The sequence below is a fragment of the Eumetopias jubatus genome, unplaced genomic scaffold, assembly GCF_037043125.1.
Source record: "Eumetopias jubatus isolate StellerSeaLion01/CBP00866 unplaced genomic scaffold, mEumJub1_p1.0 scaffold_1, whole genome shotgun sequence".
In the NCBI taxonomy this organism is placed as follows: domain Eukaryota; kingdom Metazoa; phylum Chordata; class Mammalia; order Carnivora; family Otariidae; genus Eumetopias; species Eumetopias jubatus.
Window position 1 is genome coordinate 200,870,551 of NW_028274807.1, and position 27,116 is coordinate 200,897,666.

The 27,116-nt window shown below is 39.5% G+C and overlaps 1 protein-coding gene across 1 annotated transcript in view; it reads left to right on the forward strand.

Annotated features, from left to right (window-relative positions):
- The window catches only part of MAP4 (microtubule associated protein 4), a 186,590-nt gene that overhangs the window by 45,058 nt on the left and 114,416 nt on the right, over positions 1 to 27,116 (forward strand). The window contains exon 2 of the mRNA XM_088028558.1: positions 25,699 to 25,940. Within this exon, the coding sequence (XP_087884684.1) occupies positions 25,718 to 25,940 (223 nt within the window). The 5' untranslated portion in view covers positions 25,699 to 25,717. The remainder of the gene's footprint in view (positions 1 to 25,698; positions 25,941 to 27,116) is intronic.

The following is a 27,116-nucleotide window of genomic DNA, read 5'->3' on the forward strand; positions in this document are numbered from 1 at the left end:
GTTTGTTTTGTTTTGTTTGTTTATTTATTTGACAGAGAGATACAGCGAGAGAGGGAACACAAGCAGGGGGAGTGGGAGAGGGAGAAGCAGGCTTCCCGCGGAGCAGGGAACCCGATGTGGGGCTTGATCCCAGGACCCTGGGATCATGACCTGAGCCGAAGGCAGACTCTTAATGACTGAGCCACCCAGGCGCCCCTGTTTTGTTTTGTTTTTTAATTTTCTTTCCGCCTCCCATCTTTCCTATCTAGTGACTTTGTGATTTAGGTATATCCAGCCACTAAAACATAGCCAAAATCCTACCACCATTAGGAGCTGTTTAGAATTGATGATGACTTAAATAGCTCTAGTTCAGGAGTCTCTTACTTAAAACTCCTACAGCATCCTGGCAGTGAAGGTGGAGTGAATCCTGGAATAAGTGAATTCCAAGTGAATCTTCGAATAAGATTATGCTGAATACACTGAGTGGATGTCTACAGAAGGCGTTTTATTTCTCAGCTCCAGTATATTATTGCTGAGTGGGAACGTGTGTTGGCTGTCTGATTGTATGATTTTTTTTTTGAAAGAAGCTGTAAGTCTGTACTTCATGTAAAAATTCCTGATTTTTGAGATGTTGGCACAACTTTTCCAAAGCAATCTGTAGGCAAACGCATGGAGGGCCTTGTTAGACCTCGGATTGCTACTTTATGAACTCTGAAAGAGTGCCTCTCTTGCAGGTTCAGCGAGTACTCAACCCTACGGAGGGAACTTTGGGCTAAGTGGGAGTTGAAAGACTTTGGTTCAGACTTAGCCGGATGCCTTTGGGCAGGGGAAACCTCTTTGGATCTCATTATATTTATTTATTTATTTTTAAGATTTTATTTATTTATTTGACAGACACAGCGAGAGAGGGAACATAAGCAGGGGGAGTGGGAGAGGGAGAAGCAGGCTTCCCGCTGATCAGAGAGCCTGATGTGGGGCTCCATCCCAGGACTCTGGGATCATGACCTGAGCCGAAGGCAGACGCTTAACGACTGAGCCACACAGGTACCCCTGGGTCTCACTTTACTAGTTTTAAAGTCTTAGAGTAAACTGAATAGTTTAAGGTTCCCTCTTTTACTCTTTATTGTTTTATATATTATGCATGTATTTCACTAGAACTGTGAAACAAGGACCATTCATAATTCGAGGATATCAGGAAGTTTTATTAGTCTAAGTACTTCAGTAATAGAGGAGATGTTCAGCTTTCTCCAAAGGTAGCCTCCTGTAGGCAACAGTGGAGTCTTCCCTGCTTAACCTGAATTCTTGGCATACTTGCTGCCTCCAGTCAGTATCTGGTGGATATGCACATAATAATTGATGGTGCATTTTTGTATTTCAGTTTCTTCAAGTAAATGGTAAATTGTAATGCAGTGAAAGCTGTATTGATTAGTGGGGTTTGGGGGGATAGTTGTGATGAGAGGAAACAGTAAAGCTGACAGTGGGCAGTATTTTCGTAGTTATGGAGGACATAACATTTTTATAGCTTGATTCGTTTCCTTGTTTTTAGTTTACGCTAATTAATTGGTGGCACTTGTGTATGGGAATAATGATGTATGTGGTGTTCATTGCTTAAAATCTGCATAAGATCGAAGGATGACTTACACCACTTTAATAGCAAAACTGAAGTCTGAAAAACTTACATTTTGGCATTTAGTCTACAGAGATAAAATGGTTATCTCCTTCTTTGACCTCAGACTGCATTTTATCCAGAAGGTGGTTTTATTTGGAAGATTTAAGATTCTTTTAGAAAAATACTAAAGACAAGGGAAATAAATTTTTACATACTTAGTTTTAAGGTTTTTTTTTTTTTTTAAGATTTTATATTTATTTGTGTGTGAGAGAGCACAAGCAGGGGGAGTGGCAGGCAGAAGGAGAAGCAGGCTCCCAGCTAAGCAAGGAGGCCAATGCAGGCTTCGACCCCAGGACCCTGGGATCATGACCTGAGCCAAAGGCAGATGTTTAAACGACTGAGCCACCCAGGCATCCCTTAAGTTGTTGTTGTTTTATTTTGTTTTTGTTTTTTTAAAGATTTTATTTATTATTTGATAGAGAGACACAGCCAGAGAGGGAACAGAAGCAGGGGGAGTGGGAGAGGGAGAAGCAGGCTTCCCACGGAGCAGGGAGCCCGATGTGGGGCTAAATCCCAGGACCCTGGGATCATGACCTGAACCGAAGGCAGACACTTAACGACTGAGGCCAGGCACCCTGTTCTTGTTTTTGTTCTTTTTAATTCCAGTTAACATACAGTGTTAAATTAGTTTCAGGTATACATTATAGTAATTCAGCACTTTCATACATCACCCTAATTTTTCATATACTCTTAAGAATGCAAGTTAATGGTATTGATTAGATATACTTAGATGAATGGCACCAATTTTGTAAAAGTATGTTGATTTGGTTCTTGGCATTGTCTTTGGAATAGTGTGTTGATGTAAGGGATTTAGTAAGAAACAGACCTTTATCTTGAGGTTTGGTCTAAATTCCTGTTTTGTATGGATGGTGAAAGTTTTTAGAGAAAACTTTGTGTTTGATTGGGATGTATTACGAGCGTTCACGATTAGGCTTTCATGGGAATGGCTAACTATAAGTAATGTAATGCTCTGTGAGCCGACAGGCAGACTTAATCCTAAATCTTTAAGCAGAAGTCGAAACTGATAGAATGATAAGTAGGATTTATGTTTACACAGTAACTGCAGCAATTTTGGCCAAAACATCTGAATTAGTATTCTGATCCAATATATTAATTAACTGAATTTGTGTAGTTTCTTTGTAAATAGCACAGAGCTGCAAGTACTCAGGAGAAGAGAATGTGTAAAAGGTTTTTCTCTCTACTGACAACAGTTCAGGAACCCCTAAATCAGCATACTAGTTTTTCTTCTAAAAAAAGTGTGTATACAGGGGTACCTGAGTGGCTCAGTTGGTTAAGTGTCTGCCTTTGGCTCGGATCATGATCTCAGGGTCCTGGGATTGAGCCCTACATCGGGCTCCCTGCTCAGCAGGGAGCCTCCTTCTCCCTCTCCTACTCCCCCTGCTTGTGTTCCTCTCGCTGTGTCTCTCTCTGTCAAATAAATAAATAGAATCTTAAAAAAAAAAAAAGTGTGTATACCTAAAAAAAAATTACTTTTTTTTCATGGCAGCACATGGCACTGTTAGATCAAGCTGTATGAAAATATGGTTTTTATTGGTAAAAAAGTCAAATGCCAACAATTTTATTTGATTCCACCTAATAAATATTCAGTACATTTTGTTGGCCTGACCAGAGTCAAATCATAATCAAAATGAAAGGCTTCAAAGGACTTACTGGATAATTCTTTTTATAAATAAAGTGAGGTGACTTGTCAGAGACCTTGTATTTAGTTTATGGCTGAGATAAAGAGAGGCCAGGTGATCTCAATGATGAATTTAAATCTGACTTGAGGTTTTTTTTTTTTGTTTTTCTTTAAAGATTTTATTTATTTATGTGACAGAGATCACATAAAGGCATAATCACAAGCTATAAATTTGACCACAGGCCTAATGCCCAGTGCTTTAAATAGAAATGATAACAAATACCATTTTCACATGATATACTTAGATGGATAGTATACTTTTCAAATACTCCTTACAAAATGAGGGTAGTAGAATAGCACATTATATCAAGTTTTATGTAATTTATTGCTCTTGTGGTGTATAAAGTTTTTAATAACTTCAGCCAAATTTTGCTGATGCAAGTCAGAATGTGAGAGATAGTGTCAATCATAGTATTTGGGATGGATGCCTCTGAGATTTTCATAAGCATTTTTGTAGAAATTTAAAGTCCCTCGTCTTCATATGAGTAATTGTCTATCTTGCTGCCTTTTTGTGGTCTTGTAACACATATTTGGATAATAATATTAGTTCAGAATTTAGTATGGAAATCTTTTACTGGGTAAAAGTTCCTGATGGAAAGTCAGGAGACATGGTGTTCTACCAACTAGTGTAATTTTTAGAAAGTTACTTTGTTCATCAGTTTCCTTATTTGTAAAATGAGGAGGTTAGATATGTAAGATCCCTGTATTAGGGTAATTAATGCTCTCTGCTTTAACCTATCTAGCATTTCAGTGGCTTAATACAATAAAGGTTTATTTCTTGCTTCATGTGATGATTGAAGAATTCCATCTACTTCCATCTGGGGTCTTGGAATCTTCCAGTGGATCCTTTGTATTTATTTGGTTGACAACAAAGAGCCCCGGCAAGGAGGATTTTGTTAATTTTTTTGTGGTAGAGCATATTACTTAAGCTGTCATTTCATTGACTAGAACCCAGTTATATGGTCTCAACTTGTAACTGTAAGGGTGGTAGGAAATGTTGTCTTGGTGAGTACCCAGGAAGAAGAAGCAGGACTGAGGAGCACTGAGCACATCTCTGCCACACTCTTATATAACTTACATGATCTTTAATTCTGTATTCTGTATTTCCTATTGCATGTCACTTTTTTTTTTTTTAAGTGAGGGGGTGGTGGGGTGGCAGAGAGAGAGAATCTTAAGCAGGCTCCATGGCCAGCACAGAGTCTGAGTCGAGGCTCAATCTCAAAACCCTGAGATCATGACCTGAGCCGAAATCAAGAGTGGGATGTTTAACCGACTGAGCCACCAGGCGCCCCTGCAGGTCACTTTTTGTACCTTTGATTACTCAGAATTTACTTCCAGATTTCTTGGAAGAAGTATAGTTTGGAAGTCTTCGCAATTTTAGTTTGTAAGCTCTTTGGTGCTTGTTATATTTAGAAGAGTTCTCTCCCCCCGTCCCAAGATGGTTGTATCATGTTATTTTCTTTTTTAATTTCCTTTGTGGTTTAAACTCTTATATCTCATTATGCCTTGCTTATTTTTTGAAGGATTAAAAATGCATCTATGGCAGAAATCTCCCAGTGTACAAGAAATACAGTAGAATATTGAATACAGCCAACATCAGAGCGACCAAGTCATTGTCCACCCATGTTCAGTCTATCAGCCCACTAGCAGAAGGGAAAACAGACAAACTTTACACTGTCTTTTAAAGGTCAGCACATGCAGACTCGCAGACCAATAGAGAAGCACATTCCAGTGAGGAGGCAAAGTTCTTTTTGACTTCTGCCCACTTAAGGTTCAGTTTGGAGAGTCAGCACAAGCCTTTCAGTTGGTTTTAGCTGCTGCTTTGAGTTATCCCTGTCCATTCTCCCTCCCTTTTTCTTTCTGTGATACATTACATAGACCTTTTTGTACCTAAGAATAAAACGTATCATTCTTCATGGACCCATCCTGTGTTAGTAAATCTGATGAGAATGTTCTAAACCTAAGTATTCATTCTTTTCTTAAAATAATTAGCTCAAAACAATGCCACAGCTCCATTTGCATTATATTTGAATCAATACTTTCTTGTATAGTCCCCCTGCAGTAATAGCCCCGCCTATTTTTTTTAAAGATTTTTATTTTTAAGTAATCTCTGTACGCAATGTGGGGCTTGAACCCTCAATGCTGAGATCAAGAACCACATGCTCTTCTGCATGAGCCAGCCAGGTGCCCCATCCCTGCCTTTTTTTTTTTTTTTTAAAGATTTTATTTATTTATTTGACAGAGAGAGACACAGCGAGAGAGGGAACACAAGCAGGGAGAGTGGGAGAGGGAGAAGCAGGTTCTCCGTGGAGCAGGGAGCCTGATGTGGGACTCGATCCCAGGACCCTGGGATCATGACCTGAGCCGAAGGCAGTCGCTTAACCGACTGAGCCACCCAGGCGCCCTCCCTGCATATTTTTTTTTTTAAAGATTTTATTTATTCATGAGAGACAGAGAGAGAGAGAGAGAGAGAGAGAGGCAGAGGGAGAAGCAGGCTCCCAAGGAGCAGGGAGCCCGATGCGGGACTCAATCCCAGGACCCTGGGATCATGACCTGAGCCGAAGGCAGACGCTTAACCATCTGAGCCACCCAGGCGCCCCTCCCTGCCTATTTTTAATTGCCTTTTTTCCCCCTTGATGGCAGAAAAATATGCCATCTGTACCACATATTTAAGGTCGTTCAGCTTTTTAAAGTTACACTGTTTGTGGAAAGGTTAATTTTGTACAGAGTTGTCTCTAGATCTAGCGCATCACCATCATCCTAGAATTTCTTTTCATTTCTCTTACAGGTTAATTGTACTATTGGATACTGTGGCTTTCCTGTGATGCTGTGTTCATTTGTCATTTTCCTGGTGTCTGCATTGAAAGTTAATTTTCAGAAAGAGTATTTGAAAGATAAACTTTTTAGATTTATTGCATGTTTGAATTTTCCATTTTTGTCCTCACTTAATAGGTTGGGTATAAAACTAGGTTCAAAATAATTTCAGTTTTAGAGGCATCATTCCATTGCTTTCTAGTGTCACTATTAGAAATCAGAAGCCGGGGCAACCTGGGTGGCTCAGTCGTTAAGCGTCTGCCTTCGGCTCCGGTCATGATCCCAGGGTCCTGGGATCGAGCCCCGCATCGGGCTCCCTGCTCTGTGGGGAGCCTGCTTCTCCCTCTCCCACTCCACCTGCTTGTGTTCCCTCCCTCGCTCTGTCTCTCTCTGTCAAATAAATAAATAAAGTCTTTACCAAAAAAAAAAAAAAAATCAGAAGCCAATCTGTTTCTTATAACTTGATAGGTACTGTTTGGGGAATTTTCTTTGTTTTTCTTTTCCCCCCTCCCATCCTTGTCTCCCTGCTCCTTCCATCATCCCTGTCTCCCCCATCCTCCTCCCCCTTTTTTTTTTGCTCTGATACTTTGTATGTATCTTTCTGTATGTAAAACAGTATATATGTAAAATTTAAAGAATAAAAAATAAAGAATAAAAAGGTAAATATCCATGAATTTACCAGCCAGCTTATAAAATTGGACTTTCCTATAAGCCCCTTATTTGTCCCTTCCCTATTGAGTTTTTCTTCCCCTCAGAGAGTATCACTGTCCTCATGTTTGTGCCTTTCCTTGTGTTTATTTTTTAAGATTTATTTATTTTCGAGGGAGAGAGAGTATGAGTGGGAGGGCAGAGAGAGAGCATCTTAAGCAGACTCCACGCTGAGCATGGAGGCCCGATCTCACAACCCTGAGCTGAAACCAAGAGTGATGCTTAACTGATTGCACCACATAGGCTCCCCTTTAATAGTTTGAGTATAAATGTATGATTTTTTAAACACTGTGTTATTGAGGGACGCCTGGGTGGCTCAGTTGTTAAGTGTCTGCCTTCGGCTCGGGATCGAGTCCCACATTGGGCTCCTTGCTCAGTGAGGAGTCTGCTTCTCCCTCTCTCTCTACTGCTTCCCCTGCTTGTGCTCTCTCTCTCTCTCTCTCACAAATAAATAAATAAAAATCTTTAAAAAAAAAAACAACAACTGTGTTACTGAAATTCATCCATGTCTGTGTGTATATCTGTAGTTAATTCATTTTCAATGCTGTTATTTATTTCATTAATATAAAATTTAATCCATTCTCTGTTGGTGTATCTTTGGGTTATTTCTCGATTCTTCTCGATGGAAGGCCTGGGTCTGAGGATATGTACAAATTCTGCCTTATAAACAATAACATACTATTGTCCACAATGATTATATCAGTTTATATCAGTGTATGAGAGGTCCAGTTGCTGCTCCTCCTTCCTAACACTTGATATTGTCTTTTTCATTTTAGCAGTTCTGTTATTTGAATACCTATTTACTGGATCTCAGTGTAGTTTTAATTTACCTTTCCCAGTGATTAGTAAAAGTAAGTACTTTTTCATACGTTTATTGGTTATTTGGATAGTCTCTTGTAAGAGGTGGCTTTTTTTTTTAAGATTTTATCTATTTACTTAAGAGAGAGGGTGCAAGCAGAGGGAGGGACAAAGGGGGAGGCAGAGAGAATCTCAAGCCGACTCCACACTGAGCCCAGGGTTTGACACGGGGCTCCATCTCACGACCCCTAGATCATGACCTGAGCTGAAATCGAGTTGGATGCTCAGCTGACTGAGCCACCCAGGCGCCCCAGCCTTTTTCTTTCTTTTTATTTGTAGGATTTCTTTATATATCGCATATATGAGTTGTTTTTATGTATTGCAAGTATCTTCTTCAACCTGTGGTTTGCCTTTCACTCTCTTAATGGGATATTTGGATGGACACAAATTCTTACCTTTAATGTAGTCTAATTTATCATTTTTATGGTTATGGTTAGTGATCTGTGTGACCTGTTTAAGAAATCGTGGCTTACTCCCCGATCATGAAGATACTCTCCCTGTTATCTTCTAGAAGCTTCATTGTTTTATCATTTAGGCCTGTTATCTACCTGGAATTGATTTTGGTGCATTGTGTGGGATAGAACTCAGGATATATCTTCCCCTATAATTGGATATCCAGTTGACCCATTTATTGAAAAAATGGTTCTTTACCTTTACCGACTGCTCTGCAGGTGTCACATTTGTGATAAATTAAGTTACCATATGTAGTGGTTCTGTTTTGAAACTGTTCACTTGTATTGGCCTCTTTCTTGGTGGTTGTGCCACTACCTTAATGTCTTCAATTCAGTGTTGATTTATATTAGTTGAAACATATGAAATTGTCATATTTGTAGGTCATCACTTTTTAACAATTTCATATGGTTTAATCCAGCAGTGAGTTTTGATATCTAGTAGCTTAAGGTCTTCCAAGTTCTTTTTTTTTTTAAATATTTGATTTATTTATTTGAGAGAGAGAGGAGTGAGTGAGAGAGAGCACAACAGGGTGAGGGGCAGAGGGAGAAGCAGACCTCCCCATTGAGCAGGGAGCCCGATGTGAGACTTGATCCCAGGACTCCGGGATCATGACCTGAGCCACCCAGGCGCCCCAGGTCTTCTAAGTTTTCTAAGACTGTCTTAACTGTTTGCATTTTTGTACAAAATTTAGAATCAGCTTTTCAGTTTGAATTAAAAGAAAACCTACTGGGATTTTGCTTGTAAAGGTTCAGTCTGCAAATCAGTTTGGGGATAATTGACATCTTTGCAGTTTGAGTCTTCCAGTCCATAGTACATGATCATGATATATCTGCCTTTATTTAAATGTTTAATTTCTCTCAATTTTTTGTTTTCTGTGTAGTAGTCCAGGATATATATATATATATATATATATATATATATATATATTTAAAGAATTTATTTATTTGACAGAGAAAGAGAAAGAGTTCACAAGCAAGGGGAGCGGTAGAGGAAGAGGGAGAAGCAGACTTCCCGCTGAGCAGGGAGCCCGATGTGGGGCTCGATCCCAGGACCCTGGGATCCTGACCTGAGCCGAAGGCAGCCGCTTAACCGACTGAGCCACCCAGGCACCCCCAGGATATATATTTTTTATTTTTTAGAAGATTTTATTAATTTGAGAGAGAAAGAGAGATCAGGAGCAGGTGAGAAGGGCAGAGGAAGAAGCAGACTCCCTGCTAAGCAGGGAGCCCAATGCGGGACTCGATCCCAGGACCCTGAGATCATGACCTGAGCTGAAGGCAGACGCTTAACCCACTGAGCCACCCAGGTGCCCTCAGGATATCTTTCTAAAGTTATTCTTAGAAATTTTGCAGAAAATGCCACTGTAAGTGATATTAAAAAAAGTATCTTCTAATTGTTTTTGTTAGTATGTGGAAATACAGCTGTGTTTTAATAATTTGCCTGGAGTTCAACAACCTTGCTAAATTCATTTACTAATTTTAATAGTTTATTTATTTCCTCTTTGTATAGTTGTTTCCTGCAAACAATGACTGTTATTATTATTTCTTTGTAATCCTTATGCTCTTAATTTTTTCCTTGGCTCATTGTATAGTACTGGCTAGTAGCCACAATAGCAGGCATTCTTATTTCTGCCCTATCTCAAGAGAATTATGCTTGTGGCAGGTTTGGTTTTGTTTTAGAGGTAACCTTTGTTGGATAAAGGATCCTCCCATCCTAATTTGTTAGTTTTTTTTTTTCCCCCAGAGGCTTTTTTGATTCTATTGAGAGATGAGCTTTTAGTTTCCCTACTTAATCTGTTTTGATGTAGTGAATACATTGATAGATTCTTCTAGGGTTTTATTAGTCAGCTTGGTTCAAGATGTATCTTTTCTACATTACTTGATTTGATTTGCTAATGTTTATTTATTTATTTATTTTTATTTTTATTTTTTTAAGATTTTATTTACTTATTCATGAGAGACAGAGGAGGAGAGAGAGAGAGAGAGAGAGAGAGAGAGAAGCAGGCTCCCAAGGAGCAGGGAGCCCGATGCGGCACTCGATCCCAGGACCCTGGGATCATGACCTGAGCCGAAGGCAGACGCTTAACCATCTGAGCCACCCAGGCACCCTGCTAATGTTTATTTTAGGATTTTTTTTTTCACTTAAATTAGGAGTCAGCAAATTATGGCTCGAGGTCAAACTCAGCCTACCATCTATTTTTGTATAATTTATGAGCTAAGGGGCGCCTGGGTGGCTCAGTCCGTAAGGCATGTGTCTTCAGCTTAGGTTGTGATCTCTCAGGGTCCTTGGGCTCCCCATCAGCGGGGAGTCTGCCTGTCCCTGTCCCCTTTGCTCCTTCCCCTGCTTGTGCGCTCTCTCGAATGGAGAAATAAAATCTTTAAAAAAAATTTATGAACTGAGAATGTTTTCCACATTTTAAAATAATTGACAGAAAATCAAAAGGAGGAAAACATTTCAAGACAGGTGATGTACACTATTCAGATATCTGTGTCTATAAATTTTTTTTGTAACCCAGACACACTCATTCATTTGTGTACTGTCTAGGGAAGCTTTCATAGTCTAATGGCAGTGTTGAGTCCAGGCAGTTTTTGCTTTGCACAGTAGTTTAGGACGGTAAAAATGGCCATGCAGGGTGAAACTGTGCAAAGCAAAGTTAATAATCAGTGGGAAAAATTATGATTGTTCTGTGATCTTTAAAAACTTTAAAAGCTCTCTTGTCTGTTATAAAACTTAGGGAAATGAAAAAATGGGAAAATTAATATTTACTACACCGTAATTCAAAACATTAAAAACATTGATTTATTTGGAAAACATTGATTTATTTATTGGAAAAAATTTATTTGGAAAAACCTACTTCCAAGAATAATTTGAACAGTATCAGGCTTCTTATCATATAACTTATGATGTGGTGTGGGCATCTTTTCTGTATCTGTTCTACTCCTTTCTTAGTTTAACTTCCATCATCTTTTTTTTTTTTTTAAAGATTTTATTTATTTATTTGAGAGAGAGAGAAACAGCATGAGACGGGAGAGGGTCAGAGGGAGAAGCAGGCTCCCCACTGAGCAGGGAGCCCGATGTGGGACTCGATCCCAGGACCCTGGGATCATGACCTGAGCCGAAGGCAGTCGCTTAACCAACTGAGCCACCCAGGCGCCCTAACTTCCATCATCTTATCCTTTGTGTTTTCAGTGGCGCAAAGTATCTTCAGAGTTCTTCTAATGTGCGATTTCTTGCCAGCATCACCTCTTCTAAGGCATTTTCATTTTTTTCACCAAACCCTTGTCCTCATTTATGGAGTTAAGCTTACCTTCACTGAGTTGCTCTGGCAGCATATCCAGAGTCTTTCGAATGGTGGTAGTATCAACATTCCCACAGTGAGCTATTTTTTCTGTGACTACATTTACCTTTGATTTGAATTTCACTCCTTGTTACTACTTTTTGATTCTTTGCTGCTCATTCATTTTTGTAGGCCAGTTCCCTCTTCCAATTATTCATTTTTGTAAAATGCCACGTGGGTTTATCATTGGGAGACGAGGAGGTAACAACACTGTTTATGCATGAACTGAATAACAGGTGCTCAGTGACCAGTCACCAACAGGCTTTGAAGAAGTGATATGAAGGGAGCCTGGGCTAAGCCTCCAACTCTTGATTTTGGCTCAGGTCATGATCTCAGGGTTGTGAGATTGAGCCCCCCATAGGGGGCTCCTCGTTCAGTGGGGAGTCTGCTTGGAATTCTCTCTCTTCCTCTCCCTCCCCTCTAAAATAAATAAATAAAATCTTTTTAAAAAAAGGTGATGTAATAGGTCACTGATCTACATGCACACCTGTTATTTACATAGTGATTTGTAGACTGAAGAGCTAACAGCAAATTTTGTACTTTATGCGATTACTCACAGTTAATATACCATGGTAACTGAAACTTGAACCATGTTGTTGGGGGACTGGTGTTATTTAACTAAACCATCGTAACTGAAATTTGTGCATATTAGAACCATGCAAAACAAGGACTGCTTGTATCTGTGACAAAGTATATGGACCACAGAGTTTAAACAGTTTACTCTCTGGCTCTGTACAGAAAATGTTTGCTGACCCCTGATCTAAGTAAATTTATTTTGGCTTATAATTTTCCATTATTGGGTTCTTCTTGTCTGGGCTTGGTAGCAGGTATATATTATCAATAATCATATAATCTGTAGCAAATATATAAAACATATAAATGTTCTGCACCCTATTTTATATATTAACAGATCCAGAAAGTAGGTTAACACTATTATCCCCAACTAACATTTGAAGAAACTGAAGCAAAAAGGTGAAGAGACTTGCTCAGGGTCACATAGATACTAAGTGGTAGAACCCAACTTTGAAACTCTTGGCAGTCTGGCTGGAATGTGGGCCTCTAATCAGTACGTTATACCTCGGTTAATCTCATAAAATGATTTGGTGAGAATTCTTCTATTTTCTAGAGTTTGTGTTAGATTGGAGTTATCTACACCTTGAATATTTGGTAGAACTATAAAATCCTTGGTGTGTGTGTGTGTGTGTAAGACTTAAAAATATTGTTTCAATTCTTTAATTGATTCAGGACTATTTAGGTTTTCTGTATAATATTTTTGGATCAGTTATTGTAATATATGCTCTTTTAGGAACTGGTCTTTTTTTTTTTTTAAAGTTTATTTTTTTTAAGTAATCTTTCCACCCAGTGAAGGGCTCAAACTCACAATCCCGAGATCAAGAGTCCTATGCTCCACGGACTGAGCCAGCCAGGCACCCCGGAACTGGTCTTTTTCATCTGATTTTTATATTTTTTGGCATAGTTGTTGATAATCTCTTTTTTCCTCTGCCACATTTGTAGTATTATTCTTTTCCTTCCTAAAATTGTTCATTTATGCCCTGTCTTCTTTTTTGGTCAGTTTTACCAAAGGTTTGTTAATTTTATTTCTCCTCAAAGAGGACTTTTGCCTTGTTAATCTTCTCTTTTCTTTCTTTGTGCCTTATTTTTGTTCAAGATTTTATTTCCTTCCTTTGGTTTTCTTCAGATTTATTTTTATCTAACTCTTTAAGATGGATCTTAACCAATTTATTTATATCCTTTTTCTAATAAAAGCACTTAAGGCTGGTGACTTCCTCAAATTCTCTCTTTTAGTATATTCCACAAGCGTTGGTATGTAATATTTTTGTTATTCAGTTCTGAGTATTTTTTCATTTCTTTTTTTTTTTTTAAGATTTTATTTATTTATTTGAGAGCAAGCAAGAGAGAAACAGCATGAGAGGGGAGAGGGTCAGAGGGAGAAGCAGGCTCCCCGCAGAGCTGGGAACCTGATGTGGGACTCGATCCTAGGACCCCGGGATCATGACCTGAGCCGAAGGCGGTCGCTTAACCAACTGAGCCACCCGGGCACCCTAGTTTTTCATTTCTATTACGATTTAACTCATGAGTTATTTGCAATGTGTTTTAAAATTTCCTAATAAATTTTTGAAAAATTCAGGTTTTTATCTCTAATTTATTTATGATGTTTCCTAAATGTATATTGTACAATAATGATTTTTTATAAAGTTTTTATTTAAATTCCAGGTAACACAGTGTGATACTAGTTTCGAGTGTGCGATAGAGTGATTCAACACTTACATGCAACACCTGGTGCTCATCACAACAAGTGCACTCCTTAATCCCCATCACCCATTTCACCCATCCCTCCACTCACCTCCCCTCTGGTAGCCATCAGTTTGTTCTCTTACAATAATGATTTGTAAAATTTGAGATTTGTTTTATGTCCTAGTATACATTTATTTTACAAATGGAATGTCCCATGTGTGCCAGAAAAGTGTCTTCTCCAGTGTACTCTGTAGTCCATTAGCTGAAACTTGTATATTGAGTTGTTCAGAGCTTGTATATACTTACTGATTTTTGTCTACATACTGATTTTTGTCTACATGATGTGTCAGTTACTGAGAGAGGTGTATTACAATATCCCCCTATGAAGGAGGACCCATCTGTTTCTCCTCATTAACGTCAGTTTTATGTTTTTGTTTTATTTTTATTGAATTATAGTTGATACACAACGTCACATTAGTTTTGGCTGTACAACTTAGTGATTGGTCCAGTTTTTATGTTATGCTGTGCTCACCACAAGTGTAGTTACTGTCTGTCACCATACGGTGCTGTTACATTACTGACTATATTCCCTGTGCTGTGGCTTTTATTCCCATGACTTATTCATATCATATCTGGAAGCCTGTATTCCAGCCTGGAAGCCTGGAAACCCACTCCTCTTCACCCGTTTTGTGCATTTACCAATATTAAATATTAATCTTGTATGTACCTAGCAAGTATGTCTGTCCCTGCTCTCTCCCTCCCCTCTGGTAGCCGTCAGTTTGTTCTCTGTATTTATAGGTCTCTTTCTGCTTTTTGTTGGTTTGTTTGGTTTTTTTTTTTTTTTTGGTGTTTAGATTCCACATATAAGTGAAATCATACAGTATTTGTCTTTCTCTGTCTGACTTATTTCACTTAACCCAATACCCTCTAGGTCCATCCATGTTGTTGCAAATGGCAAGAGCTCATCCTTTTTTATGGCTGAGTAATATTAAATTTGTGTGTGTGTGTGTGTGTGTGTGTGTGCATGCGTGTGTGTAAGTGTATGTATCACATCTTCTTTCCGTTCATCTGTTGTTGGACACTTGGATTGCTTCCATATCTTTGCTCTTATAAATAATGCTATAGTAAACATGGGGGTGTATGTGCCTTTTTGAATTAGTGTTTTTGTTTTGGGTGAAGTTTTATGTTTTTTAAATAGCTGTTGTTTGGTAATATAAGATTAATATTTAATATTGGTAAATCATAGTGGATTGAACTTGTCACTTTATTACTACTAATGGTTTTTTGCTTAGACACACACACACACACACACACACACACACACACACACACACACACACACACACCCAACCCCCAGCTGCTGTGAGTGTTATATTGGTAAATCATAGTGAATTGAACTTGTCACTTTATTACTACTAATGGTTTTTTGCTTAGACACACACACACACACACACACACACACACACACACACACACACCCACCCAACCCCCAGCTGCTGTGAGTGTTAGCAAGGGCCGTAGCATGTAGGAGCCATCTTTCCTAGAGAAGTCTGGGAAATTATGTCCCTTCCCTTCACATGGCTCTCAGCCAGTGACTGCCTCATGAGGGTTACACTGGCTCCCTTACCTCATGGTGGGACTGGCTCTGTGGTGTGGTTGTGCTTCACAGCTTCCCAGACAGGAGGCGTAGGCTAATCTTTAGCTGAAACCATAGTTTTGCTTCTCTTGCCTCCCTTACAGGTTTCTCCTGAAGGCACTCCCTCAGTAAATCACTTGTGTTAAGAATCCCTGTCAGGCTCTACTTCTAATAAACTCTTATCTAAAGTACCTACCTTCTAAAAAGGGAGAATTTGATCTCTTTCTAGTGTGAAGTTTTACAAATTCTGTCTTATGTTTCATTTCAGTGAACTTTAAGTAGATTGTTCGTTAATTCAGTAGCTCTCAATTGTGGGTGCCCTTCAGAATCAACACTTAAAAACTGAAATTGCCCAACTCTATTCCTGAATGTTTCTGATCCAGTGGCATTTCACTTTTAACTCAGATCTTTACTTCTATTTCAGGTAAAGTGTTAAAAGTTTGGTTAATTATTAACATGAAAGATTCCTTTGACTTTTCAGTTTGCATGTTCAGTTTTCACTTAGTATTATTATTTTTTTTAACTTCTAGGCCTTTTTTTTAACCCCTTCCCCCATTTGAAAGCATTTATAAGGCACTTTTATGTTAAAGGCAAGTCATTTACTACCACCACTAAGATCTTTCTACAAAATGTCTGCTAACTACTCCTGTAGAGTTTATGCCTTCCTCTTTTCTGCTCAGAAGAGCAGGGCTACTGTACCCCAATGCTGATTCTGTGCCCAGGACCCACAGTGGAAGAGCCAGGAGGGTCCTAACAGCTAGGCAGATGTCAGCTCCAGCGAGAGAAGGCTGTGTCATGATACAGAATAGAACACACCCAGCAGTATGAATGTGCAGTTGAGATCCTACCAGGTGTTACTACTGTACTAGATGCCCAGGATAAAAGGTGAAAAAGATGTGTCCTTGCCATCTAGGAACTCAGAGTCCAGTGAGACTCTGGAGGAGACACACATTGTGTGTGTCTATGATAAATAATTACAGAATTATCAGCACAGATCCTCATTCTCGTCTTAATTCAGTCTTTCATTTTCCTTCACTTTCACTGACATCTTAAACAATAAAATAGAGCACACTCTGACTCTGAGCTTAAGGGAGAAACTTCGCTTGGCTTGATGGAGAGGTTTTTCTTAAATAGTTCTCAAAAGCTAAGAGATGATCAAGTGTGAATACTTTTTCCCTTTACCCAATTTCCCCAACACCAGGTAACCTTAAAAATTACATAGTATATTTACTACTCCTTGACAGAAATATGTGAGCTGATACTATGGAGATTTCACATTTTAATAACTACAAAAGTTTTAATATTTATACAGTGATGTTAACATGATGGTGGTAGCTTATCCCTTCAACAAAATGGTATTTGTTTCTGCCATATTGCATCATGCTGTTGTGCTTTTCTAAAAGCAGAGAGCTATTTTTATTGCCCTGCCTAATAATGATAAGATGACCAGCATGGAGAGCTGGCTTGTATGGTTACTCCTTGTTGGCTTTCTTTTCATGATTGCAGACAGCATGATTGCTATGGCACAAAGCTATGTTTGGAAAGAAGAAATGAGGTGAATATGTTAATAAATGGTGACCCTTCAACCTTGAATATGTTTATTCTTTTTCCAGTTCTGAAGAATTTTTTGTAGTTTTAGCACCTCTGATTAATTTCAGATTAGACCTACTTTTTTTTTTTCTTTTTTTAAAAGCAGGCTCCATGCCCAGTGTGGAGCCCATTGTGGGGTTTGAACTCAGGACCCTGAGATCTAGACCTAAGCTGAGATCAAGAGTCAACGTTTAACCGACTGAGCCACTCAGGCAACCCTAGACCTATTTTTTTTTTTTAAAGATTTTATTTATTTGAGAGAGAGAGAGCACATGAGAGGGGAGAGGGTCAGAGGGAGAAGCAGACTCCCTGCTGAGCAGGGAGCCCGATGTGGGACTCGATCCCGGGACTCCAGGATCATGACCTGAGCCGAAGGCAGTCGCTTAACCAACTGAGCCACCCAGGCACCCCCCCTTTTTTTTTTAAGATTTTATTTATTTATTTGTGAGAGAGAGTAAGCACATGCATGCACAAGCACAGGGAGCGGCAGGCAGAGGGAGAATCAGGCTCGCCTCTGAGCAAGGAGCCCAACTCGGGACTTGATCCCAGAACCCTGGGATCACGACCTAAGCTGAAGGCAGACGCTTAACCGCTGGGGTCAGCCAGGGGTTCCTACTTTTATTAATTCAGTCATACCATCTTAGAATTCTGTTTAGCCAGCCCCTCTGATTTATTTGTTGGTTTTTGTAGTTTTAGCCCATCTTCTGTGTAAAGTAATCCACCAAGAGAAGATAGACATATTGCTTAGACATGGTCCTTCCCCTTTGGGATCTAGCAGTTATAGGAGCCTCTGGCATATACAGCTAAGTATGGTACATATCAGACTGTACTGTTCCAATAGAAATACAGATGAGGTGTTAGTTCTCAATGGTGCTGGAAGAACAGATCTCAGAATGGAATCACAGAAAAGCTGATAGTTGAGGATAGTTGATTTCAAGACTCTGAGAAGTGAGAAAGGAGTGATGAGGATTTGTAGTGTGGAGAGCAGTATGAGCAAGGGCATGTGGTGATAATGTCGGTGAGAGGCTTATACAATGGCAGCTGGTCTCGTGTTGACTAAAGTATAGGGAGACAGCCTCCATGGCAAACCACTGTTGGCTGTGGTAGGTCCTAGGGCAGGGCCCTGTAGGATTATGTGACCTGGATATCACACAAAGGAGTTTGGAGTGTTTTTTTCCTAATAGGGGTTGGGGTCCTTTTAAATCAGCTGAGATTTTTTCCCCTGATGTTTAGGACTTCTCCCAATTGCTTTTATACTTTAAGAAGAAAAGGTAAGGCAAAAAATGGATTTGGGAGTATAGTGATGTCATTGTGTCAGATAAAACAGAAACTATAAAATTCCAAGATTTTATCAATTCTGTCACACCCTGCTTGTGTTTCTGGTGTTTGCTGGGTCTCCCTTTAGCCTGATCCTCCATCTAGCTTCATTTATAAGTGACTTGTTTCTTCTGGTTCCTTTTTTTGTCCACTGTTAAAGTGAGGGAATTGGAGCCTAGATTATTTGAACTGGTGTTTTCATAAAAGCCTTTAGAGGTCTTAAGTGTTTAGAAATAATTTTTGGAGAGCTGTAGGGAAACTCTGCTGAACGTGTTTGGGTCTTAATTAGACTGAGGAAGAATAAGTGGGATGAAGAGTTAACATTTTAAAAAACTTTTTCCCCCTACAATTCGGGGGCAATTAGGTATTGAGAATTATTTTAAGATTCACTTTTTTTTTTTTAAAGATTTTATTTATTTATTTGAGAGAAAGAATGAGAGAGAGAAAGCACATGAGTGGGGGAGGGTCAGAGGGAGAAGCAGACTCCCTGCCGAGCAGGGAGCCCGATGCGGGACTCGATGCGGAACTCGATCCCGGGACTCCAGGATCATGACCTGAACCGAAGGCAGTGGCTTAACCAACTGAGCCACCCAGGCGCCCGATTCACTTTTTTTTTTTAAGATTTTATTTATTCGTCAGAGCGAGAGAGCACAAATGGGGGTGGGGAACAGGAGTAGGAGAGGGAGAAGCAGGCCCCCTGATGAGCAGGGAGCCCGATGCAGGGCTCGGTCCCAGGACCCTGGGATCATAACCTGAACCAAAGGCAGATGCTTAACCATCTGAGCCACCCGCCCCTTAAGATTCACTCATTTTCTTTTTTTAATTGGAATAAAATAGAAGAGTTGCTTTTAAGGATGGTGATAGCAGAAATGTAAGTGCTGTGTCATTGTCGTCTCTTGTTTTGGCTCACGTTACCAGACTGCAACAGACATTCATGCTGAGTGGATCACATGGCTAACAGTGGGAGGTAGCTAGTGTAGGTGATTCATCTTGGAGAAATAGCTTTAAATTCACTGGGACAGAAATGTGGTGGGCAGGTGACTGTTTAGAGGTCCAAAATGCATTCGGTCAGGACTGAACACAAACTGCCTGGATAGCTCTTGTAAGTAAGCAAGCTAGGCTTTCAGGCTTGTGCTGCGAGGTTTTATGTATGTGAATATGTGTGTGCATGTGTATGCAGTGTTTTTATGTTTCCAGGACAGGGCTCCCTAAAATAGCAGTGGGAAAAGGAACTCTTTGTTTGGGGAACTACATGGAAGTAAAATTCATGTGCTCTTCCATATAGGAATGTCACTGGGCGGTGGCTTCAGCTATTCTAGTAATCAGGGCTTTCTCCTGTTGCTGATCCTATGATGAACGGGACAAATGGTGGTTCTGAACAGAACGCTGTGGAGCCTGCAAATACCATCAGTTCATAATAGTACAGCTGTTGTCCTTGAAGTGTGTAGGGGGAGGTACCTGGGGGTGGAGACTTTTGATATATTCTGCAGGGGTTTGGGGTTTATTGCTAGGATAGGCAGGATGTTCCTGAGCTGTGCCTTTGCCATTCTGGTTCTGGGGAGGAGCAGGAGAAGTTCAGATTCGCCTCAGGGATCACATGTGCCTGTGACCTGTGTAAGATCTTAGCTGATTCCCATACAGGTCCTTAATAAAGATTTCGTTTTACTTTGAATGAAATACCGTTCTGATTGAAAGTATAAATCAAACTAGTTTTCTAGTTAAATAAATTGAAGCAGAACACAGACAAATACGGGCCAGCTTGCTATGTAACAGACCTCTGAAAGGACTTCATTAAAACCCGTCTGAGGAATAGAGTCCCCATTTAGTAACTGAAAGTTTTCTAGGCAAACTTAAAAAATCTCATGTTGAACATGAAATCTTCGTGATGCGGGCTCTCTACCACCACCATGTCAGATTATAAATGGTCTCTGGAACTGGCTGGGATGCTGGGTTTCTTCCAAGCCTGAGGAACAAGCACTTCATTTTGGTCACAGCACTCTCACTGATGTCCTGGGATAGCAGCTTAGTGTTGGCTTCAGGATTCTCTGCCGTTTACATCAGTCATTTAAAAAAAAAAAAAAAGCATAGATGAAAATATTAGCCCCACGTATTTTTTTAGTTCTGTATCTTGTCCATAATTCACTCTCTACCCCCGTTCCCCCCCAGGGCTGACAGAATATCAGTCATTGAGAAAATTAAAGTGAGCATTATGAGCAGTCTTCTGCCTTTAAGAATTATTATTAAATGTTTATTGACTAAGTTGGTTATTTGGAACTCAGAAGCATTTCCCTTGGATAAACAGTGTTATAAATGATAATTTTGTTTCTCACCTCATCCAGGTGACTGTGAAGAAAGTTTTCTAAAACTGACAGGAGGTAATATTTGAAAAGAGCTTGCCTTTGGCATTGTATTACCTCCCTTTCTTTGACCTCCTGGGGCCTCTGGGACCACATACCCTCTCCCTACTTTGATACCTTATCCAAATCTGCTTTGTTCTCTGAAATGTTCCATGTTGCTAAATTAGTATTCTTCCTTTTCACACTAAAACCAAAAAGCTCACATACTTTGCATGGACTTGATCTGTGGGATTAAGAGGAAAGTTAACTTGATAAGAAATAAATTCACACTAAGGTGGAAAGAAGGACCTTCTGGGATTTAAGTCCCCTTACCCCCTTTGAATTGTGAAATAGGATTCCACACTGTTAAAAAGAGCATGCTGGCTACCGCAAATGAATCTTGGTACAGATTTGGCTAATGTGACGGAGTGAAATGAAAATATGACTGTGGTTGTGAAAAGTGTTGCAGTATGTTGGTGGGAATTAGGCTTCTGTTCTTCTTTTTCGTCATGAGTTTCCTTGCTCCACTTTAGCTTCGAAGCAGCACCTTTGGGAAGGCGGAGGGGCCAGGGGGACGGAAGTAGATGCGGAGGACAAAAGGCAGCAACAGGCCCCTTGCAGACTGGATCGCTAATGGTAATGTCTCATCAGACAGAACGAGCACAGGTCTGTAGTGAGTGAGTGACTATAGGTAAGACTGACCTGAGATTCACAAGAGGAATTTGGGGACCTTAAAAAGTTGCCCCTACTTCTGTGTCTTTAAATTAGATATGAACACTAATCTCTATAGACCTAGAAAATAGTTTAGTAACTAATTCCAGAGTTTGTAATCTAAAGTAAACCATACAACAGAGGAGATGCTTTGTGACCGCATCATACCTTCTTATTTACTCTGGATGAGTACATGGTTATTAATAGTCAGAGGGTAGTTAAGAGACCAAAATTCTGTTCTGTGCTTCATCATCTCATCGTGTCATTTCTTCTTGTCTTCGTTCACATATTTTCAAAACTCTTCTCACCAGATAGTTTCACTCCACGCATGTAGTCAGAATGAAAGATCAGATGTCCAAAGCTCTGTGCTTAAAAACTGTGTGTTCTCTTGGTCCCTGGTTAAATAATATGGGGCTTATTTTCTGGCAGAGTGGTGTCAAGTCTCCTTTGATGTTAGCCAGAACTGGGTGGAGTTTCTTAAGTTCCAGTCAGATACACTCAAGCAAGGCACTGTGCAGCGATGAGTTTGTTTTTAGTCTCTCCCTTTGCCAAAAAGCTTTTGCCTTTTAATAAACCTGAACCCAGTTATAATTGGGAGTGCTTGACATAGAAAAGTCACACATGGCACATTGAGGATCTATATGCAGTTTGTTTATTTCTAACTTAAGTGATGAGTCTAAATTATAAGCATCTTATAGAATAATCAACCTTAGGAATCATTTAACATACCACTCTCATTTTACAGATGAGGGAACTCAGCCCCTGAAGGTGACTCACTGAAAGCTTTTGAGATTAAACTGGTGCCTCAGTGAGGCATAGAAACTTCTGTACCCAGCTTTCTTTTTTGCTTCCTAGCAACAAATCCTTTTAAAGGTAAAACTTTATACAAATAAGAAAGGAATAGTATAAATAGTCAAGAAGAGATAATTTCTTTTTAGTAGGTAGTCCTCATTCACAAGGGTACATTTTTGGATCTTCTGAATATCCAGATTTAAGAATAACATTGCATCATACCCTTTTGTCCATAAATTACATAACTCAACATTTTAAGGCATAATTGAATATTAAGTGACCTTAAATGGTTCTGTAAGTGTGGGATGAAATTCACCCATGAATTCATTAAAATCAATTCTGAAACACTTGCAGAACCAGTTTAACAAACATGTAGAACACTTACCGAATTTATTATACTTGTATATATTTTAGAGTAGAATAACTATAAAATTGAGTCATCTCTTCAATTTATTGAAAACTGGGGCTTTCTGGATAAAAGCCAGAAAGTAGATTGTGTGTGTGTGTGTGTGTGTGTGTGTGTGTGTGTGTGTGTGTGTAAATCATACTTCTATTTATATGTAGTGACAAGAGAGGAATATCTAAACTGTGTTGATACAGATGCTGGGTGGTTGGCTAGATGCACTCAGAGCCAAATGACCTTCCTGCTTTCCAGCTGTCTAATTTTCTTTCTTAGGCTGAATTTAAGCTGCTATTCATATTCCATGAACCGAATGTGAGCTCAGGAAGTGGTTTGGGAGGTTGCGGTGGGGGTGAAGAGGGAAAGATTACAGTGGATAAAAAGCTGCCCTTTGAGAATATGCACTCAGATAAATGAGATTGAAAAGATATTGTTGGTTTTGTCTGTATTTTTACCTGTGTCCTAAACTAAGAAGTTTGAGTGGATTGCATGAAAAAGGTGTCCTAGGTATGTATTATGGAAAAAATAGAGCTGTTGTTAAGGATGGTACAGATGTCCTTTCAAGTGCTCTTTGACCTTTAAACTGTCTAATTATAGACATCCTTTATTATTTTTGATTCATAATAGGTTTCAAATGCTAACTGGTAATGATAGTTATAAAAAAGGGAAAAGCAGTTACTTTTTATGGAACTTATTGACATTAAATTTGTCAGGCTTTTAAAAAGTTCTTTAATGAGTCATTTTTCAGCACTTTTCCAGGGAGGATCTGGAGAAAATCATACTTTACATGTAAAGTAGCCTGGGGGGCATACAGAATAGGAGTGCCCATCCATATTCATGTGCTGTAAATGGGTTAGATGTGTGCTACTGATGACTATGATAGGAACTTGTGTGTGGAGACAAAGTTGAAGATAGAATGACGGTACTCCTTGGTGTGTATTTCTTTTTCCTTAGTAAATTTTGCTGGAGAGAGGTAGACAGTGGTGGACAGTTTTAAAGGACAGCCTTTAAAAATGGCTCGGAATCATAGTAAATTTTTGCTTTTAAAAATTTGGGTTGAGGAAAGACTATGTGTATTAGTTAAGATTCTTTGGTTGCAAGCAATAGATGGACTAAATTAGGGAGAAGAAAGATGGGAAGGTTGCTCCCTTAGACTTGAGAAAGAAGACAGCAGGACAACTGAACAGCAGCCACTTGGCGGGTTTTCCATCCAGGATATAGTTATGAAATACTCCTTTTCCTGGTCATGTGCCCAACTCCACTGGGCTGGCTGTTGGTGAACATGGGGGGAGATAAGAATAAATTTCCAGCAGACAGAAACAGTAGCTATCATACTATGCAGCTAAGGATTTCTTTCGTTCTTTTAAGATTCATTTATTAATGAGAGAGAGAGAGAGAGAGAGAGAGAGCGCGTGCACGTTTGCACTGCTGTGCAAGCAAGGGGGGGGGATGGGTGCAGAGGGAGAGAGAAAATCCCCAGGCTGACCCAATGTGGGGCTCCATCCCAGGACCTTGAGATTACAACCTGAGGCAAAATCAAGAATGGGATGCTCAACTTACTGAGCCATCCAGGCGCCCTTAGGCAGCTAAGGATTTCTATTTGATTTACCTTTGCCTGCTCAAGAAAGCTCTTACGTTCACTTATCTTTGAGTCTCTTGGAGTCTCCATTAAATTAGACCTTTTGAAAGCATGGTACTTGGAACACTTTTTTTTATTTCCCAGTGTGCTGTGTATGTATTGGGAGCTCAATTTATTTCAGGCCCTTTGGCATTTTTGCTGCACTATTTCTGTATTTTCTGGGCCAGTCACCTGCAGTTTTGCCTGTAGTAGATTATGCTTTTTTTTTTTAAGATTTTATTTATTTGAGAGAGAGAATGAGAGAGAGAGAGAGAGAGCGCACATGAGGGGGGGAGGGGCAGAGGGAGAAGCAGACTCCCCGTCGAGCAGGGAGCCCGATGTGGGACTCGATCCTGGGACTCCAGGATCATGACCCGAGCCGAAGGCAGTCACTTAACCAACTGAGCCACGCAGGCACCCCTATACTTCTTAACTTCAGGTTATGTTTAAAAATAGAGAGCCTGATGTTCTGAAAAGATGGTGACGTACATGACCACACGGGCTGCCACCCCTAGCTAATCAGGGAACATGTCTGTATTTTTCATGCCACCAGGGCTAGGTATAGTTTGGTCAACGGAGCTATCCACAAGAAATTCATGAAGAAGCAGTATTTAACATCAACAAAATAAATCTTTTGTCAGGAGAGGTGACTTCCTGCAATGTAACCTTTTTTTTTAATGGGAATATAATGTAATCGGTATAGTCTTTTTTTTTTTTAAGATTTTATTTATATATTTGACAGAGAGATACAGCGAGAGAGGGAACACAAGCAGGGGGAGAGTGGGAGAGGGAGACGCAGGCTTCCCATGGAGCAGGGAGCCCGATGCGGAACTCGATCCCAAGACCCTGGGATCATGACCTGAGCCGAAGGCAGATAGATGCTTCACCGACTAAGCCACCCAGGCGCCCCTCCTTTTGTATATTCTTTTAAGAATTATTCTGGGACATGATTTGGAAACGTAGATAGATGAGATAGTTGAAAAGTTTATAAGACTTGAAATCAAAAGACCTGGGCGCCTGGGTGGCTCAGTTGGTTAAGCGACTGCCTTCGGCTCAGGTCATGATCCTGGAGTCCCGGGATCGAGTCCCGCATCGGGCTCCCTGCTCAGCGGGGAGTCTGCTTCTCCCTCTGACCCTCTTCCCTCTCGTGCTCTCTATCTCTCATTCTCTCTCTCTCTCTAATAAATAAATAAATTCTTAAAAAATCAAAAGACCTGATTTGAGTCTTACTGGCTGTAACTTTGGATAAATTGATTTTTTTTATACTTTTAAATTTTTTTATTAATGAAAAGGACGAAATGGCTCTTGCTCTGTCTACTTCCGAGAGATGTGAGAGAGTGTTTACTTCGGGTAAGACTGTTAACTCAGCTTTCATTTCTAATCTGTGAAATGAGGGAACCTCTTCGAGCTCTCAAGTTTTAGATTTTATTTCTTTTTTTGTTTAGAACACCTGAGAAGAGTTTCTAGGGATGTGTTTCCCTTTGCACAGTGCTCATCTTATGCAACTTTTTCCCCCCTTAACCAGGCATTTGCAGTGGTGCAAAATGGCTGACCTCAGTCTTGCAGATGCATTAACAGAGCCACCTCCAGAAATTGAGGAAGAGATAAAACGGGACTTTATTGCCACGCTGGAGGCAGAGGCCTTTGATGATGTCGTGGGAGAAACTGTTGGAAAAACAGACTATATTCCTCTCCTGGATGTTGATGAGAAAACCGGGAATTTGGAGTCAAAGAAGAAACCATGCTCAGATACTAGCCAGGTTGAAGGTAAGTGGTTAAGCCAAGCTACTGAGAAAGCAGATTAGGGATTATGCTTTGGGTCATAATCTTAGAAACTTTGAGGAAACTGAACTGAGTTTTTTTAGTATAGGTTGATCACTTTCTCTTTATCTAAATTTCTGTTAGAAACCAAAGATGTAGGTTCATTCATTACCCTTTAGTTGAGTGTGTGTTCATGAAACTGTAGATTACTTTTAATCTAAAGGTTTCTTCTGTAAAGTCTCAACTACTGTATAATCTGCCTAATTTCCTAGATTAACTGTCTGCTGTGCCTTTACTTGGAGGAAAGTAGCTTTGTAGAAAGTCAGATATATAAAATTCTGTGTTTACATCAAGACTGAATTTGGAATGGAACCAGATACCACTTGTTGTCTTTAGGAGTAATTGCAGGTCAGGATTAAACCATGGATTAAATCTTTTTTTTTTTTAATTTTATTTTATTATGTTACTCACCATATATTACATCATTAGTTTTTTTTTTAAGATTTTATTCATTTATTTGACAGAATTGATGGAGATAAAGTTGTACTATTACCGGGTTCTTTTAATATCAGTAGGATCTGTTTTATGCCCCCTCTTTCATTCATTATATTGGTAATTTGTGTCCTCTCTTTTTTCTTGATGAGTCTGGGTAGAGTTTTATTGATTATTGATGTTTTTAAAGATCCAGCTTTTGGTTTCACAGATTTTTTTTCCCCCTATTTTTCTGCTTTCAATTTCTGCTCATATCTTTTAATATTTCCTTCCTTCTGCTTGCTTTGGGTTGATTTGGTCATTTTCTGTTTTTTGTTAAGGTGGCAGTTTAGATCATTGATTTGAAACATTTCTTCTTTTCATAATTGATACAAAATACTGTATTAGTCTAAGGTAACTGGAAATTTGTCCCTTTTGTCTGCCTTCACCCATTTTGCCAACCCTCCACCTCCCACCGTTGGCAACCATTTAAAATGTTACAAATTTCCCTCTAATCATGGTTTTATATGTGTCCCATAGATTTTGGTGTGTTATGTTTATAATTCTAATTCAGTTCAAAATATTTTCTAATTTCCCTTCTGAATTCCTTTTGAGCCATGGGTTATTGAGAAATGTGTTAATTTCTCAATATTTGGAGATTTTCCAGATACCTTACTATAACTGATTTTTAGTTTAATTCTTTTGTGGTCA